This window comes from Neovison vison, chromosome 6 (assembly GCF_020171115.1).
Source record: "Neovison vison isolate M4711 chromosome 6, ASM_NN_V1, whole genome shotgun sequence".
NCBI classification, from domain to species: Eukaryota; Metazoa; Chordata; class Mammalia; order Carnivora; family Mustelidae; genus Neogale; species Neogale vison.
In genome coordinates this window covers 49,562,241-49,581,178 of record NC_058096.1, presented here as the reverse complement: position 1 = coordinate 49,581,178, position 18,938 = coordinate 49,562,241, and the positions used below count along the sequence as shown (strand labels likewise).

General features: G+C 39.0%; 2 protein-coding genes across 5 annotated transcripts in view; one reads left to right on the top strand and one right to left on the bottom strand.

The window, feature by feature from the left end:
- Positions 1-1,083: 1,083 nt before the first annotated feature.
- On the bottom strand, positions 1,084-5,967 carry LOC122910051 (putative protein FAM172B). The gene is made up of 2 exons (XM_044254795.1): positions 5,962-5,967; positions 1,084-2,178 (listed from the first exon to the last, which is right to left on the bottom strand). The coding sequence occupies exons 1-2, from the start codon at positions 5,965-5,967 to the stop codon at positions 1,084-1,086; spliced, it is 1,101 nt and encodes a 366-aa protein (XP_044110730.1).
- Positions 5,968-14,425: 8,458 nt separating this feature from the next.
- SENP7 (SUMO specific peptidase 7) overlaps positions 14,426-18,938 on the top strand; it is a 163,121-nt gene continuing 158,608 nt past the window's right edge. For 3 of the 4 annotated variants that reach the window (XM_044251267.1, XM_044251266.1, XM_044251265.1), the window contains exon 1: positions 14,426-14,763. In XM_044251267.1, coding sequence (XP_044107202.1) covers positions 14,724-14,763 — 40 coding nt within the window. In that variant the 5' untranslated portion in view covers positions 14,426-14,723. The remainder of the gene's footprint in view (positions 14,764-18,938) is intronic. The other variant, XM_044251268.1, reaches the window with a different exon arrangement.

Sequence of the window (18,938 nt, the reverse complement as noted above, 5' to 3'; positions counted from 1 at the left end):
AATTCCTCATCCTCTAGGATGTTATCATCCTGACTTGCCTTCAGTAAGAATTATGTTGAGTCAGTCTATTAAGAATCTCTCTTATGCCTGATGTTTCCTCTTAGCTAATTTTCCACTCACTGACCCTCACCCTACACTTTGGCTATAAGGTTTACCCCCCTCAATTATCCTTGTTGAATCAGAAGTTGAGCCTGATCTCTCTCCCTTACTGCAAAACCCCACTGCAATAATCCTTCCTGAATAAAGTCTTCCTTATGTCTTTAACAAATGTCATGAATTTTTTTCTTTAACACTACTCACCCATAATTTTTAAACTTCAACTGAACTGGACTTCTTTCTCCCACATCAAGTCTTTTGCATATGCTGTTCCCTTGCCTATGAATTTGTTTTCTCACCTAATTGCTAAGCATCATTTAAACTAAGCATCATTTTCTCAGGGAGGCATTCCCTGGCCCCCAAGGCTGTCAGCTCTCATACTAGATATTCCATGGCACCTTATATTTTCTGAGCACTCGTCACACTTGCAATTTGTTTTTCATTGTAAACTCCATATATGTAAATGCAATGCTGGCCTTATTTGCTCGTGTCCTGAACAGCTACAATTGACAGGTACACAGTGAATACTCAAATATTAGCTGAAAGTGTGAGTAAATGCCTTTAATACATTTGAACAGAAGACTAATAAATTTAAGGAAAAGAACACAAAGATATAAAAGATAGAGTTTATGATAATTTTTATGTTCACTTATAGTTTTAATATAGCATTAACAACATAGAAATCAAAGACTTAGTATTTAATCTATATCAACTATAGTCTATTAAATCATAAGAGATATTTTCAAAAGATCCTCTAACTTGAATAATACTCTAAAATATTAATTTTGGTACTGACTGTTCATCAATAGGCTATGAAAGAGAACACATTCACTTTTCAAAGAAAGTAACAAATCAAACCTCAAGACAGAATATAAGACTGAGTATATTGGTTTCATAACATAATACTGTGAAGTATTCTTTTTCTTCTACCATCTACATTAGCAACATTTCAGTAAGACAAAAAAAACTTAGATGACAAAAACCAACTTAAGCACTTTGCTTTCTTTTTGTGCAGCTTCTTGTTACTATTGGCACTCGAGAATAATTAATAGTTGTTTTGGCTTTCAAAGCTTTTTTAAAGTATTTAAAAATTGACTGGAGGCTAGAGGAAGGGGCTAAGTTGTGTTTTTCTGTACCAGCAGAAACCATAGGAAACTCCTTTCTTAAAACAGTAGTTGCAGGTTTATCCAAAGGCTTAGGACTTGTCACCCATTCACGGCAATGGTGCTTTATCCAGGCTAATAACTGTACATCACTTCCCAGCTGGTGTCCTACATGATGTTCAGAGTCAATGAGTGCAACAGCATATACTTTGTTCATCACTTCCCACTTTCTACGAACAAGTAAGTCCATAAAAACCAAGCCTCCATAACCATGTACAATGAAGGCAACATCCTTTCCTTCGGTCTTTGAGATGAAGTAATCCCAAATGTAAGCCATGTGTTCTTCAGGGGTGTTGCTGCATCTTTTAGGGATATACTGGAGAGGTTGCTGGAGAGAGAAAAAATTCTCTGCCTGAACCATTTTTAGGGAAGAGGACCCAATATTTTGTGTTAAAAGACCTTTCCACTCATTCTCCATCTTTAGGTCCACAAAATTGTCATTGGGGTTTAGCACAATTACATCATAATGTGCCTGCAATGCCATCTGAATACATGGTATCTGACTTCCATGTTGGAGACCATGATGTATTATTGCTTGCTGGCTCCACTGACCAGCTCTGAAGGCCCCATGGTCTTGAAGAAGGACAAGAAGCACAGAATGATGACTTGTTAATGCTCTCTCACTCATGAAGAAGAAGCTTCTTGGTTCCTTATCAGCCTCTGTTGGGATATACACTTTTTGTAATTTGCATACTTTCTGCAGAAGCTCATAAATATATTGTGCAAGCAAATGGCCAAGGGCTTGGTAGCGCTTGCTATTCCTCTCAAGGACATTTTTATAATAGTTAAAGACAAAAGGCCTTTGTGTCTCAGTGTGTCTCAATTCAGCTTTTTCATTGAAGTCATATTTAAGTTCTTCTAGTAAGTCAGATTGTTCAATCAACTTTTGGAAGCTCAGCTCCTGAGTCACTGGTAACCACTGAAAGTGAAAATCAATAATATGTCAGCAGTAGAAAAAATAAAATTTTCAGCTTGTTAAATTATTCTTGTGGGAAATCATGCTAAAATTAAGCACTTCACCAAGACATTACCTTTTACCTTACACTAAAGACTTTAACTCAAAATAACTGTAAATGATACAAAGTAGTAAGACACAGTAAAGTAAGGGACAATGGCCAGACCATACATAATGACAGAACAGACCAACAACCATAGCATCTTGCCCAGGAAGCCAACCCTAATAAAGAGCCCAGAAAGCCAGCCTGCTAGGAGTCAGAGTTGTAGGAAAGTCAGAACACTACCTCTAGTGACAATCTGAGAAGCTAAACAATAACCTCTGTTATAACTGGCCCCAAATGACCAGGACTTAACTAGGGACTGAAAAGGTTCCTAATTTTTATCCCCACTTCCAACTCAGGACCCACCCGAGGAGAGCCAAATGTGCATCTCTAAACAATCACAGGAGATATTCTGCTTCTAGTTAGCCCACCTGCAGTTTCCCCGGTCAATGGCCTCAGGACATCCCAACAGCCTTCCCTACTTTCTACTATAAAGCTTTCCCATTTTTCTGCCTGCCTTTGAGTCTTCACCAAACTGCAAGTGATGGTGGCTGACTCTGTTGCTACAGTGAGTGCAGAATAAATAGGTTTTGCTTTTCTCCTCTGGTTGGTCTTAGTTTACTTCTACAGTAAGCATTTAATAAATTTTGCTGTTAAATAAATGTCAGGGGATGGCAATGGGAGTGAAATGTGAAACAGTACAGGTTATGATCAATTTATCTTATGATAGAGGATATGTTTATTTTGATGTCTGAGGAGAAAAAAAAGCTGTGACTAAAAAGTTAATTTAGGCAGTTATCGTGGACAGAGCTTAAAGGGAAAAGAAAAGACATTGATAGGTTAAGTGGCTTGCCCTGAAGATTATTAATTAAATTAATTAAATTATTAATTAAAATAAATGATTGGGTATGAGGTTGTCTTGACTCTAAAATTCAGGGTCTTAACAAGTACATGAATACATTCTCTGCTTAATTTCTTAGTACAGACACTGAGAACCCATTATGCACTTCCAGTAAGTAGCGCTGAAAATGATTTTTAGTGCCACTCTAGATGGCAAAATTAAGGCTTAAGGCAAAATTAAGATGGTGTTTGCTTGCTTTATTTTCTTGACTTTTTTCTCACTTTATGAATCTTATTCTCTGATTCCTTTTTCTTTTAAGATTTTATTTATTTATTTGACAGAGAGAGAGAGAGCACAAGCAGGGGGATTGGCAGGCAGAGGGAAAGGGAGAAGCAGGCTCCCTGCAGAACAGGGGAGCCTCACAGGGAACTTGATCCCACGACCTTGGGATCATGACCTGAGCAGAAGGCCGTCACTGAACCAACTGAGCCACCCATGTGCCCTTATTTTCTGATTCCTATATGTAACTGGCACTTCATGAAAGTGTTTGTTTGTTCAAAGTACCCAGCTTATCTAGACTTTTCTCTATTCTTTCCTGTTCCACTAAAAACTTTTTTGCTACTAGTGTGGCTGACCTCAGGTACTATTGTATAATTAATGTCTTTTTCCAAAGTATAAATGATAGATAGACCTAACCATCCTTTAAAAGGAGAAGCTCGGGGCACCTGGGTGGCTCGCTGTTAAGCAGCTGCCTTCGGTTCAGGTCATGATCCTGGGATCCTGGGATTGAGCCCCTCATCGGGCTCCCTGGTCAATGGGAAGCCTGCTTCTCCCTCTCCCAATCCCCCTGCTTGTGTTCCCTCTCTCGCTGTGTCTCTCTGTCAAATAAATAAATAAAACCTTTAAAAAAAAATAAAAGGAGAAGCCTCTGGGATTAGATTGATTTAGGTTTAAATCCTAGCTCCAGATTCTGAGACTGAGTGACTTTCAGCAGGTTGTTTACCTTCTATGAGTTTCTTCAACTTCTGAATTTTAGTTTATCTATGCTATCTAAAATAATGATCCTTATTACTCTCTATCCTGCTACTCTGCTTTATTTTTCTTTGTAGACCACATCACCACTTAATACATAATTGCTTGCATATTTTTATTAAAAATTTTTTAAAAACCATTTTATTTTATTTATTGGTGGGGGAGTGGGGGAGGTAGAGAGAGAATCTTAAGGAAGCTCCAGGCCCAGTGCGAAGCCTTGTCTCATGACCCTGAAACCATGACCTGAGCTGAAATCAAGAATCACACACTAAACTGACTGAGGCACCCAGGCATCCTTTGCTTCCATATTTGTAAATTATATGACTTCCCTCACTAGAAAAAGCTCTAGTAAAACAGAAATTTCATTTAACTACTATATCTTCAATACTTAGAACACCCTCTGGCACATATATCATTGATTTTTTTGAATAAATACATGAAAAATATGTATAACATCATTTGTTTCACAAGGCTGTTGTGAGAAATTAACTAATATAGGTAAAAACCATCTTACACAGTGCCTTACACATGAAAGTTTTTGTGAAATTAGACAGAATGATATTCCTTTTTGAGATGAAATAAAAAACCATATATATAATTCTTTTTAGCCTTCCCTATGTACTTTAACATTGTGATACTGATCCATATTAATAAATGTAGTTCTAGGTCACTCATTTTATCTGTGTATGGTATTCCATTGTTTGAATATACCATAGTTTAACTATTTTCTTGTTGAAGAACATTTAGGTTACTCTAATTTTCCAGTATTATAAACAAAGCTGTGATGGACATTTTTGTAGCTATAGTTTTGTACACATATTAAGAATTTCCTTAGGCAAAATACTTGAGAGGAGAATTTCTAGGTTATATCAGCATCTCTCACTTTACCAGACATTGATTGCCAAATTGCTCTCTGAAAAGGAAGGTCTATTTTATAATTTGACATGGATGACCAGGTTTACACAGAAAAGCAATAGTCTCTCAGATCTAAAATAGTGCTTATGGGTGTCTGCTTTGTTGGGTCAGAAGAGCATGCAACTTTTGATCTCAGGGTCGTGTTGCATGTTGGGGGTAGAGATTACTTAAATAAATAAACAAACTTTAAAAATACCCTGTTTATTCAGGTGCTGTGCTGAAAACCACCTTTTTCCCATACTGAAGTAAAGAGAAAGATAAAGTATATTTAAAACTCAATGAACTAGACAAAGAGTCTTGTTAGCTAGTGATTTAACTGTTCTTTTAATCAGAGAGTAAAATAAAATCAGTGTTTTCTAATAGCATATAGTACAACATTAAATTATTTTCCACTTTTGTTAAGTGCGTACTTAGTTGTTTGAGAGACAATTCTCAGGGGTAAAAAAACGAGAGTTTGCAAACTAGAAAAACCAAATTGCACACAGATATATAAAGGACAGGTGGGGATGGGGTGACCAGGAGCAAAGTAGACAGTATCTTGCAGAACGAAAAGGGATACAATTCTTTAGAATCTATTTTAGCATATTTTGCTTGGTTAATATACTCTAACCTGTAACTCTCCCCTAAATTCATATCCAACTGTCTACTCGATATATTTACTTAGATGTCAAATAGCCATCTCAAGCTTAACATGTCCAACCACCCTCTTCAATCTATTCTCTCTCTACTCGTTACTACCTTAGTAAATGGCAACTTGATTCTTTCAGTTACTCATGTTGCAAACTTTCCTTCTCTTTTATATTCAACCCAATCAATCAGTTAATCTTTAAGTTCTGCTTTTTGAAATTTATCTGTCAGTGAATCATTTTCATCCTCCACCTCTACCACCCTAGTCCAAGTCACCCACAACTCTTACCTTCATTATCAAGTCTCCTATGCAATCTCTTGCCATAAGCTTTTATCACCCTGCAGTTTGTTTTCCACATAGAAGCTAGAATGATCTTTTCAAAGCCTCTAAACTGGATCTCACACCCTGTTCAAAATTCTCAATGGTTTCCCCTCCCTGAATAAAAGCCTAGATCCTGGGATGCCTGGGTGGCTCAGACGGTTGGTTAAGCGTCTGCCTTCAGCTCAGGTCATGATTCCAGGGTCCTGGGATCAAACTCCATATCAAGGGCTCCTTGCTTAGTGGGTAGCCTGCTTTTCTCTCTGCCTGCAGCTCCCCCTCTTTGTGCTTTCTCTCTCTCTAAATAAATAAGAAAAAAAAAAAAGCCTAGGTCCTTATCACCACCTATAAGGTCCCACATGGTCCTTAGCTACTCAATGTCATTTCCTTGTTTTCTTACTTGCTTACTCATCCAGCTGCATGATCTGGTTCTTAGCTCTTTCTCAGGTGTGTTTCCCACCATGCTCTTATTTATTTCACTCTAGCCACATCTGACCTTTTCGCCTTCCACCTGTGAAGCAAGCTCCTATTTAAGGGCATTCCCCCTTGCTATGCCTACAGCTTGGAACACTCTTCTCCTAGAGATCTATCAGGTTTTATTTCCTTCAAGTTTCTGACCACTTATTATCTGATCAGAGATCTGAGCATTCTATCTGAAAGGGCAAACCTCTCCAATTCTTCTTCATTCCCTTATGATTCTCTTTCTTTCTCTCTCTCTCTTTCCTTCCTTCTCTTTTTTCTTTAGTTCTTTCTTTTCTCTGCTGCCTCTCTCTCTTTTAAGCACTTAATACCTACCAGCTGACATAAACTTATTTTCTGTTCCCACCTCTCCTTCCTGCATTAGAATGTAAGTTCCAGGAGAGCAGGGACAAAGACTTTGTTTTGTTGGCTACTCTTATCTCTAGTTCTTGGAATAATACCTGAATTTTAGTCACTTAAGTATTGTTAGAATTTTATGATTTTTGCTAAGGGCATAAGGAAGTAAAGAAGAAAAGTTCTCCAGCTGTATATACAGGAGAAAGACGCATACCAAGCTTTTAAAAAATTATAGAGGTTTCTTGTATAATTTTAAAGTTAATAAATGTCAATTGAGTAATCATTTTTAGAGAATATCCTATGCATCTGTATGTTTTCTCTTTTACAAATCAAGATGGCCCATTAAAATAAAGGAGAGAAATCAAACTTTTTAGTTTTTGAAAGAATGGATTGGAATAAGGTAGCTTAGTTTTTGGAATAAGATTTTTAGAGCTGCGAAGCACGTTATTGATATTCTTCGTTAATGTGTTTATTTTACAGAGAAGTGAGGCTTTCAAAGGTAAAACAACATACTCAAAGTAATTCAGGCAGCTCTGGGAGCCCCAGAGAAGATTCATTTTTACCAGTGATCTTATAAATGCATAATATTTAGCTGTTTATTTCATTTATCCACCAAAAATTTAGTGAAGGCATTTGTTACACACTTAGTGTATTATATCACATGGCCTAGTCATTTTACATCGAATGGAATAATAGAGAATAGAATATAATCATTAGTGTGAATTGTAAATTAGGTTCTTCTAGTAACTTGGATTAGGTGGTTGACACAGCTGTTACTTTTTGTTCTAGGGACGGCTATTGTTTTTGTTTATTTAAAAAATTGTGGTATAATATACTAAAATTTACCATTTTAACCATTTTTAGTTGTACAGTTCAGTGGCATTAAGTACATTCACATTATTGTGCAACCATTACTGCTACCCACCCACAGAATATTTTTCATGCTGCAAAATTCTAACCTGGTAACCATTAAGGGATAACTCCTCATTTCCCCTTTGCCCCAGCCCCTAGAAAACCATTCTAATTTCTGTGAACTTGACAAGAGAGTGGGGCAACCGAATCACAGATGCAAATAATTTTAATTAGCTTGATTTTTAAGGAGCTCCTTTCCTATTTAGGATCATAAAATGGTTTTGCTTAATGATATTTTATATTTTTCACAGGTAAACAATAAGTTTTTATGAAAATAAAATTTTACTTTGTTCCTGGGTTTCAGCACCAAAAAGAGAGAGAGTGAGAGGAAGAGAGAGAGAAGAAAATATAAATTTAAATCTGAGAAGTTAGGGTCTAACACCTGATTACACAGTAATACCTTATTATAGTAATTATAGTCCTTTGGTATAACTAAGGACTTTTGTATATCCTATACCATTAGGAAGCATAGAATAAAGGAAGCTAAAAGTATCTAAATACTTTTTTAATGAATATCATTTTATTTGTTTGTTTATTTAGAAAAAAAAAGAATCCTTTAAAACATATTTTAAGAAAAGAATGAATATTTTGGTACGAAAGCAACATTATTATTTTCTCAACACAGAATGCAATTATGAAGTTTTTTACTAAAATTATATCTGTTTACCACTCCATTTAGTAAATTATAGAAAATAGTACAAAATGATAAAGCTAATGAAATGATATTATGTAGAAGTTTCAAAAAAAGCAAACTAAATCCCATCCTCTTAGTATTCCTTCTCCCTAACTACCTCTTTCCAGGAAAGACTAACATAGCTGTATTTTATCTGCTGAGGCAAATTTAATCCTGAGGCAAAGACATATAAAAAACAGAATATTCAAGATAGAAAGAAAAAAAACTCAGATGTCACCAAATCTTGGGTTTCCCAAATTTGAGTATGCAACAGAATTTTCTAGGAGAGTTAAAAAAAAAAGTTTAGTGGACAATCATAAAGAGAAACATCCTCTAATCACTGTGGACAATGCCAACCACCCCTAAATTTCCTTCAAACGCTTATCCCTCTCCAAAAGTAGCCATTCTGGACTTCTATAGTAATCACCGCCTTGCATTTCTTTATGGTTTTATCTCCTAAGTGAACCGTCCTGGAAATTATAGTTTAGCAGTTCAGTTTTGTAGTTAAAAAATTACTTGAGGAGTTCATTATAGATCCTGGATCAAACTCAACCCACACGAAACAGACAAACACATAAAAAAATGGGCAGAAGATATGAACAGACACTTCTCCAATCAAGACATACAAATGGCTATCAGACACATGAAAAAATGCTCATCATCATTAGCCCTCAGAGAGATTCAAATTAAAACCACATTGAGATATCACCTTACGCCAGTTAGAATGGGCAAAATTAACAAAACAGGAAACAACATGTGCTGGAGAGGATGTGGAGAAAGGGGAACCCTCTTACACTGTTGGTGGGAATGCAAGTTGGTGCAGCCTCTTTGGAGAACAGTGTGGAGATTCCTCAAGAAATTAAAAATAGAGATTCCCTATGACCCTGCAATTGCACTCCTGGGTATTTACCCCAAAGACACAGATGTCATGAAAAGAAGGTCCATCTGTATCCCAATGTTTATAGCAGCAATGGCCACGGTCGCCAAACTGTGGAAAGAACCAAGATGCCCTTCAACAGATGAATGGATAAGGAAGATGTGGTCCATATACACTATGGAGTATTATGCCTCCATCAGAAAGGATGAATACCCAACTTTTGTAGCAACATGGACGGGACTGGAAGAGATTATGCTGAGTGAAATAAGTCAAGCAGAGAGAGTCAATTATCATATGGTTTCACTTATTTGTGGAGCATAACAAATAGCATGGAGGACAAGGGGCGTTAGAGAGGAGTAGGGAATTTGGGTAAATTGGAAGGGGAGGTGAACCATGAGAGACTATGGACTCTGAAAAACAGTCGGGGTTTGAAGTGGCGGGGGGGTGGGAGGTTGGGGTACCAGGTGGTGGGTATTATAGAGGGCACGGTTTGCATGGAGCACTGGGTGTGGTGAAAAAATAATGAATACTGTTTTTCTGAAAATAAATAAATTGGGAAAAAAAATTACTTGATATGTCTTCCTGGGAAAAATTTTAAACATACAGATTGTTAGGCTCCAATTCTAGGAGATTCTGATTTAAAAGTTTTGAGGTGGGGGTGCCTGGGTGGCTCAGTGGGTTAAGCCGCTGCCTTCGGCTCAGGTCATAATCTCAGGGTCCTGGGATCGAGTCCCGCATCGGGCTCTCTGCTCGGCAGGGAGCCTGCTTCCTCCTCTCTCTCTCTCTGCCTGCCTCTCTGCCTATCTGCCTGCCTCTCTGCCTACTTGTGATCTCTCTCTGTCAAATAAATAATAAATAAAATCTTTAAAAAAAAAGTTTTGAGGTGGGACCTGGAGGTAGTGTGAAAAAAGATGCTCCCAAGTAATTCTGAAAATTAGATTTTTGAATTTACTGACTTTGTCCATCCTAGATCCTATGTTTCTTGATTTGGTTATTTAGATGTAAGTGGGTACCAAAAGTTAAAGGCTAAAGAAGATGAGACTACCCTAAAGCCTCAGCTTTTCTAAATAGTAACATAACATGAAATTTTTCTCTTAGAACTAACTAAATATATTAAGGCACAGAAACGCTGAGTAAGCATTACATTTTAAGATAGGCCACTTCAAAGGAATTAGTGGTATATGCACAAGATGCCTTGGGTTCAGCCCCAGGGCCAAATTTAGGGATCTTCAATTACAGGGTTGTGCATAGATTCCTTTTACAGCTTTTTGGACAAAAGATTATCCATCTGCTGCATGAATACCTAGAATTATTGGTATACTATACCTAGAATTATTGGAATACCTAGAATTATTGCAAGTTTTCATAACTTCTGGAAACAGGCTATTTCATTGCAGGGCAGTTAACAATGGCAGATTATCTTATAAAGGAAGATATCTTTAAAACTAAACAACCTATATGTGTCTTTTCATGATTCACAGGGCACTTCATTTATATGTGGAATAAAAATTCCCTTCACAGAATTCTCAGTATTCTAAAGAAAAGAATCAATTACTAATGAAAATGAAGTGAAGAGCAACACAATAAAGTACTCCATACATCTCTGCAAAATCTAGGCTTTCCTGGAGCCCGCGATAAGAAGTTCCAGATTGTTTAGTTTTTAAAACAGGAAGTCAAGATGTTCACCATGGCAAACTACACCCATTACAGGGGTTCTTGGGTGGTTCAGTTAACTGTCTGTCTTCAGTTCAGGTTAGGATGGAGCCCCAGGTTAGGCTCCTTGTTCAGTGGGGAGTCTTCTCCCTTTCCTCCACCTTGCTCGCTATTCCGTCTCTCTCTTTCAAATAAATAAATAAATAAATAAATAAATCTTAAAAAAAAACCCCACCTCTTTACATTCATATTGTACTTAAAGTTAATTCACTTGTGATGAGAAAGGGCCTTTTGCGAATTTTATTAAGTTCTCTTCAAAGAAATTGTTAATCAAGGGATGAAATAAAGGGTTGATCAATTTCACACTGCCACTTTGTCTTGAAACTATTAAAACGGTACCCACTATACCCACTGTTTAGAACAAAAATACAATGAATACCTAATTTAATAACTTTATATTCACTTTTAACGCTTAAAGAACCATACCTATTGAGATAATTCTCTCCATTCTCTCTTATAAAATACAGGGCTGAAGAATTTTTTTTTTTCTTCAAAGATTTTATTTATTTATTTGACAGACAGAGATCACAAGTAGGCAGAGAGAGAGGAGGAAGCAGGCTCCCTGCCAAGCAGAGAGCCCCATGTGATGCGGGCCTCTATCCCAGGACTCTGGGATCATGACCTGAGCCGAAGGCAGAGGCTTTAACCCACTGAGCCATCCAGGCGCCCCAGGGCTGAAGACTTTCTAATCTCAAATGATTTTAAAGATTTATTTATTTATTTATTTGACACACGGAGAGAGATCACTAGTAGGCAGAGAGGCAGGCAGAGAGAGAGGGGGAAGCAGGCTCCCCGCTGAGCAGAGAGCAGGATGTGGACTCCATCCCAGGACCCTGAGACCATGACCTGAGCAGGAAGGCAGAGGCTTAATCCATTGAGTCAACCAGGCACCCTCAAATGATTTTAATTTGAAAGGCTCTATACAGTGTGAGCTCAACGTACAAAACAGAAATGACATAATTCCCAAACATACTAAGACAATCATTTTTGGGGGGTCTTATTTTTATTTTAAATGAGGAAACTTTCACTGGAGCATTATAAAACACTATAAAATATCACTTAACCAGTCTTTCATAAAAGACAAAATGAGATTGTTAAGTGACTCGCTCAAAAGCAAAAAGTGAACTTTTAGTCCTTTAGTTATTTGCAATGTAGTTAACTATAAGGCAGAGATGAATACTGTAACAGTAAAAATACTGGTTAAAAAGCAAATTTGAAATTCTTGAGCTTCAAGTTCATCTATCTTTAGATGTTATTCAAAACAAGTTCCAATTCAAAGAAACAAACTGGCTTTCTAAAGTAGCAGAAATAGTATATTTGGTTCAACAAATTTAAACAATATATTTGCAAGCTGAATTATTTAACTTCTTATAATTTCATTTCTTGTAAGTTAACTTCTTACTGCTAAACTTTAAAACCACTTAGTTTTATGGAAGCTGCTAAAACACTTTCCTGTATTATGTTCCCATGTCTCAGCTCTATTTCCATCTTTTGCAGTTAATTTTTTTCCTACAATATTGGCAAATGAATTAAGCTGGTTTGAATCTGGAATTAAATTGCTCAATTTAAAAAGTTGAATTTTGAGGCACCTGGCTGGCTCAGTTAGTGGAACATGAGACTTTTGATGTCAGGGTTGTAAATTCCAGCCCCAGGTTCGTTACAGAGATTACTTAAAAATAAAAATAAGACAAATCTTGGGGCGCCTGGGTGGCTCAGTGGGTTAAAGCCTCTGCCTTCGGCTCAGGTCATGATCTCAGGGTCCTGGGATCGAGTCCCACATCGGGCTCTCTGCTCTGCAGGGAGCCTGCTTCCTCCTCTCTCTCTGCCTGCCTCTCTGCCTACTTGCGATCTCTGTCAAATAAATAAACAAAATCTTAAAAAAAATAAGACAAATCTTAAAAAAAAAAGTTGACTTGTAAGGAAACTTAAGATTGAGATATTCTTCTGTAAGCAGTGTTCTGATTTGTTAAACAGAAATAAAATAGGGTCTCTAAAATAGGGTCCTTTGTAGTGAATGTTAATCTCATTAAACCCTGAAATATTCCTGCCTTTCAACTATTCCTTCCCAGGGAAACACTTCCCTGAGCTCAAACAAGCTTTTGCACCTGGAGGCTTAAGATCCCAGAGTGATTAAGAGGCTTTGACTCAAGAAGAACAAGACTGGGCTCTAGTGGTGAGTTAGGCAAGTCCCTTTTTTGGCCTTGATGAAGGGGGGGGGGGGGGATAGGATGTTAAGTTCATGTAGCCCCAGGATCCCTTCTGGCTTGGAACATTCCAATATCACTTTGCCTTTGATTAAACCGCTCTGCTGAATTTTGTTTAACTTACTGTGATTACAGCTTCCACATTTAAAAATAAAGTGTATACATCGTGGCCAACAAAATAGGACAGCTTTCAAAACTGATGGGCCCTTTGAAAGACCTGAAAAAAAAAAAGTAAATCAGTCTAAATATACTAGACTGAGTTCATTGAGGACTGGGCTAGTTCCCGAAGTACTGTAATAAAAATTGAACGAATTTCAGTTTAAACCCATCCACTTTTATCACCTCAGCATTTCATGTTTTAGAAAATTGGGGTCTACAAATAAGTGACAAGGGGCGTTACAGAGGAGAAGGAAATTTGGGTAAATTGGAAGGGGAGGTGAACCATGAGAGACTATGGACTCTGAAAAACAATCTGAGGGGTTTGAAGTGGCGGGGTGGGGGGGGGGTGGGGGTGGGTGGGTGGGAGGTTGGGGTACCAGGTGGTGGGTATTATAGAGGGCACGGCTTGCATGGAGCACTGGGTGTGGTGAAAAAATAATGAATACTGTTTTTCTGAAAATAAATAAATTGGAAAAAAAAAGGTGGCATATAATAGAATCTTTAAAAAAAATTTGGGTCTAGTTTTTCTTTTTTTCTGGGCCTTTAAAAATGAATTTGGGGCGCCTGGGTGTTAGGCGTCTGCCTTCGGCTCAGGTCATAATCCCAGGGTGCTGGGATCGAGCCCCACATTGGGCTCCTTGCTCAGCAGGGAGCCTGCTTCTCACTGTCTCACTCCTCCAGCTTGTGTTCCCTCTCTATGTCTTTGTCAGATAAATTAAGAAAAAAAAATTACGAATTTGAATTTAAAGAGATCCTGTTACTATGACATGTTTTCCTCAGCTGACCAAATACACTTCTACTCCAAATGCTAAACCAACACCTAGACCAACAGGGGACTTTACTGAGCTTGGGGACGCTCCTTGAGGACAAATATATGAGAGATCGTGAGTAAAGAGATAATGCAAAAAGGATAACATTTTAATTTAATTAAAGGAATAACGTTTTATTTTAAATTTTCTGCATGACCTCGCGAGATCCACTAAATTACAGGAATTTCTAATCCCCTCTTTCAACTGTCGGTCTACCCGGTCTTCAAAGTAAACAAAGCCTCTAACGATCTCGGGCTAAAACCACGCACGCAGCCTCACTTTCCCATACGTGCACAATAATAAGAGAGACTGCTCAAAAAAAGTACTCGCGGTGGCAAGCCGCAGAGAAAACAAGTCCCAGGAAGTGATTTCCGGGTGAGATGGGAGGGGCGGTTGATTTCCGGTCAGAAGGCAGGAGACGGCTCTTGCGCAAGCGCTGTTCGTACTTTCCTGGCTTTTTTTTTTTTTTTTTTTTTCCCCTTTCTTCTCCCCTCCCCCTCCCTCTCCCAGCCTGAGGGGTCTTGAGGTGACAGCGACTGCAACTGCGACTCCAGCAGGAGGAGGCGAAGATGGACAAGGGGAAGGCCGGGCGACGTCGATCTTCATCCGGTGAGAAAGGGTCAGAGGAGGGCTGAGCATATTCTCTTCCACTTTGGGAGGCACAGGCGGCGACGGGTGCTGCGGCCCAGATCTGTGGGGCTCCGGCTCCCGCTGGGACTCTGGCTTGGGCTCCGGCTCGTGCGGGGAGGGGAGGGGAAGGCAGGAGCGGTGGGGCGCGCACAATAGAAGACTCCCGCGTTGCCCCCGCCCCTGCGAGTTGAAGGCCAAGTCCAAGCTGTCATCGAAGCCTTGGTCGCTTTCCACCCGGGGCCCCTTCCAGTTTTTCCTTCTTCCCGCAAACGCCTTGCTTGAGTCTCATCGGCCCAGGGATCTTCCCGGTTAGCTTGCCGCTGTCCTGCCACGCCTTCCTTTAATTCCACCCATGTACCAGTTTCACTTCCAGCGCCTGACCCCACTTTTTCTCTTTTCCTTTGATTCTCCACTTTGCCTCTTTCTCGCCGCCTTATCTCGGGGCAGGGAGAAGCGGCTGCAAAGAGGGAAAGGCGGGGCTTGCTAATTGATCCTTCATCCCTCAGATAATTGCTGCTACGGGGTTTCGTTCTTCTCAGCAGACCCTCCTAGTAACCTTTTTCTTTTCCAGCCTCTTACTGCTTCTTTCAGAAGTGATTAAACAGTCAAACAAAGGATGTGAGGCCGTGCTTCCATTGTGTTTTTATTCTCAGCATATTTTTATTTTTGAAATTGTTAATACGGTTTAAACGACTCTCTTCGGCTTGGGGTACTACATCTTGGAACCACAAAAGTGGAGTTAGAAGACATGGAGTGGAGCTCCTCCCAGTGACAAGTTTTTGTCAAAGACCTCATCCACTAAGAGTACCTCAATTCCTCGCGTTAAGTCCTGTAGACGAACCAGAGGAGGAGAGGGGGAGCACTTTTTTTTTTTTTTAAAGATTTTATTTATTGATTTGACAGACAGAGATTACAAGTAGGCAAGAGAGGCAGGCAGGGAGAGAGAGGAGGAAGCAGGCTCTCTGCAGAGCCGAGAGCCCGATGTGGGGCTCGATCCCAGGACGCTGGGATCATGACCAGAGCCGAAGGCAGAGGCTTGAACCCACTGAGCCACCCAGGCGCCCCGGGAGGACTCTTTCTTTAGTAAGCTTTAAGTCTAGTACACAAACACCCAATTAATCAATTATTTCGTTTTATTTTCTCCTTTCTTACGGTACCGTTTGCAGACTCAGTCTTAACAATCCCAGATTTATTAGGGGTCCTTTGTGGGAGTGTATCTCAAATATTTTTCTGCCTTATTTGCAAAGGAGAGGTAGACAGGATTTATGGGACATTGGAAAAAGCAATTAAAAATCTGAATCCCTTTTCATAAGCAACTGTTGTTATCCTTTGTGTGTGTGGCTGTGTGTGTTCTAGGGATATTCTTTGCCTTTGAAAGTATGTGTGTTACGAGTATATATAAATAGAGGCTTCCAGTAGATCAGTGTTTGTTTTAATATACTTTTTTTGTCCTCTAAGACCTTAATGTAAAATTTACAGGTTGGGAAGATGCACGTTGTTTATCTGGTGTCTTTTGTGTGCTCTCTAATAGAACTTTATGGGCTGTATTCCTCAGTTTAAGTTGCACAGTCTTTTTTAAAAAGTGTATTTCATCTTGGTGTAATACGTTTGGGGGGGTGGAACAGCGAGATATTAACCTGTTCCTTCAGCAAATCACATCTCCTTTCCCTTGTTACACTTAGAGTTATTTATTACAGTTAATTTGAAGCAAGTGGTTGTGGAAAGTAAAATTTTGAAAACGAAGCTGTTATTTCTTTTTTTTTTTTAAGATTTTATTTATTTATTTGACAGAGAGAGATCACAAGTAGGCAGAGAGGCAGGCAGATAGGCAGAAGGCAGGCGAGAGAGAGAGAGAGAGAGAGAGAGGAGGAAGCAGGCTCCCTGCTGAGCAGAGAGCCTGATGCGGGACTCGATCCCAGGACCCTGAGATCATGACGTGAGCCTAAGGCAGCGGCTTAACCCACTGAGCCACCCAGGCGCCCCGAAGCTGTTATTTCTTAAAAGATGTTAATATATATGTTAGCTATCCCTCTGGAGACTTTTCCCCCCTGTTGACTTTCCTTTTGGAGCTGTCCTTTCTCAAAAGTAATTGCTATTGTATTAAACCCATTCTCAAATCTAATATTACCTAGCTGTTCTTCTGTATTCATCTGGTTTTAAGAGATGAATATTAGTTTTTAAGAAAAAAAAAAGAATGACTCTAAGTAGTGTATACTTAATTTTCCCATAAATTATCAAGTAAAACTAATGATCAGTTGATTTGAAGGGATTCTGTGTTCTGTGTGACATTTATGGTCATATATTTGCCATTGCATTAGGAGTGTTTGCTAACTTGACCTCATGACTGGAAGTGACATTTATGGTCATCAGGATTTCATAACACCCAAAGAGGGGAATTTGATTAGTAAAACAGGAAGACTTCTAAGTTAGAAGCAGAAGGTGGATAACAGTAGAAAGAAAAAACGTGTTAAGTTTCCTCTGTGAGACTGCACTAGGTTTCCCTAAATGTTCTTCTGAATAAGGAAGAACTATGAAGGATTGTGTAGTGTTTTGCTCAGAACTCTTTTAGTTGCAAGTAGCAGAAATCCAGTTCCAGCCAGTTTAAGCTACACACAAAATAAGAATTTATGGACTCAAGTAACTGATAACCGTAAGAGTGGGATGACTTCCAGCATCTGTGTCTGCTTTAGGCACTTGTTGTTAAGGTGTAGTCTAGAGGCCTCTGGGTTCCCTGAGACCCTACTGATTCTGTGAGGTCAAAACTTTTTACAATAATTCTAAGACGTTGTTTGCCTTTTCCTCTTATTCTCCTGCATATGTACAGTAGAGTTTTCCAGAGTCTGCATGACGTATGTCATGACAAATTGAATGCAGAAGCAGATAGGGGAAACCAGTTGTCTTTTTCTTAAGGTTTTATTTATTTATTTGTCGAGGAGACAGAGAGAGAGAGAGAGAGAGAGAACACAAACAGGGAGAATGGCAGGCAGGGGGAAGCCGGCTCCCTGCTGAGCAAGGAGCCCAATAATGGACTCCATCCCAAGACCCTGGGATCCTGACGTGAGCTGAAGGTAGATGCTTAACTGACTGAGCCACCCAGGTGTCCCAAAACTGTTGTCTTTTATTAAGCCAAACATTAAAGAGATTTGCTAGTAGGTAAAATAATGCCATTCTTCTCAGTATTTTTATTTTTTAATATATATTTTTAATTTTTAAGATTTTATTTATTTATGTCAGAGACTGAGAGAGAGGGAGAGTAAGAGAGCACAAGCAAGAGGGAGGGACAGAGGGAGAGGGATAAGCAGGCTCCCTGCTGAGCAGGACGCCTGTTGTGGGGCTGGATCCCAGGACCCTGAGATCATGACCTGAGCTGAAGGCGGACAGTAAACCGACTGAGCCACCCAGGCACCCCATATCCTCAGTATTTTTTAAAAAATAGTTATTTTTCATAAATAACTAGTCATGCTAGCATGCAATGAGTTTATTGTTTTTAAATGAATTGGTAAATTTTTTTAAATAATTAAAAAAATTTTTTATAAACACATAATGTATTATTAGCCCCAGGGGTACAGGTCTGTGAATCACCAGGTTTACACACTTCACAGCACTCAGCATAGCACATACCCTCCCCAATGTCTATAACACAGTCACCCTCTCCCTACCCTCCTCCCCCTATCAACCCTCAGTTTGTTTTGTGAGATTAAGAGTATCTTATGGTTTGTCTCCCTCCCAATCCCATCTTATTTCATTTATTCTTTTCTTACCCCCCAAACCCTCCCACGTTGCATCTCCACTTCCTCCTATCAGGGAGATCATATGATAGTTGTCTTTCTCTGATTGACTTACTTCTCTAAGCATAATACCCTCTAGTTCCATCCACGTCATCGCAAATGGCAAGATTTCATTTCTTTTGATGGCTGCATAGTATTCCATTGCATATATATACCACCTCTTCTTTATCCATTTATCTGTTGATGGACATCTAGGTTCTTTCCATAGTTTGGCTATTGTGGACATCACTGCTATAAACATTGGGGTGCACGTGCCCCTTTGGATCACTATATTTGTATCTTTAGGATAAATACCCAGTAGTGTAATTGCTGGGTCCTAGGGTAGCTCTATTTTCAACTTTTTGAGGAACCTCCATGCTGTTTTCC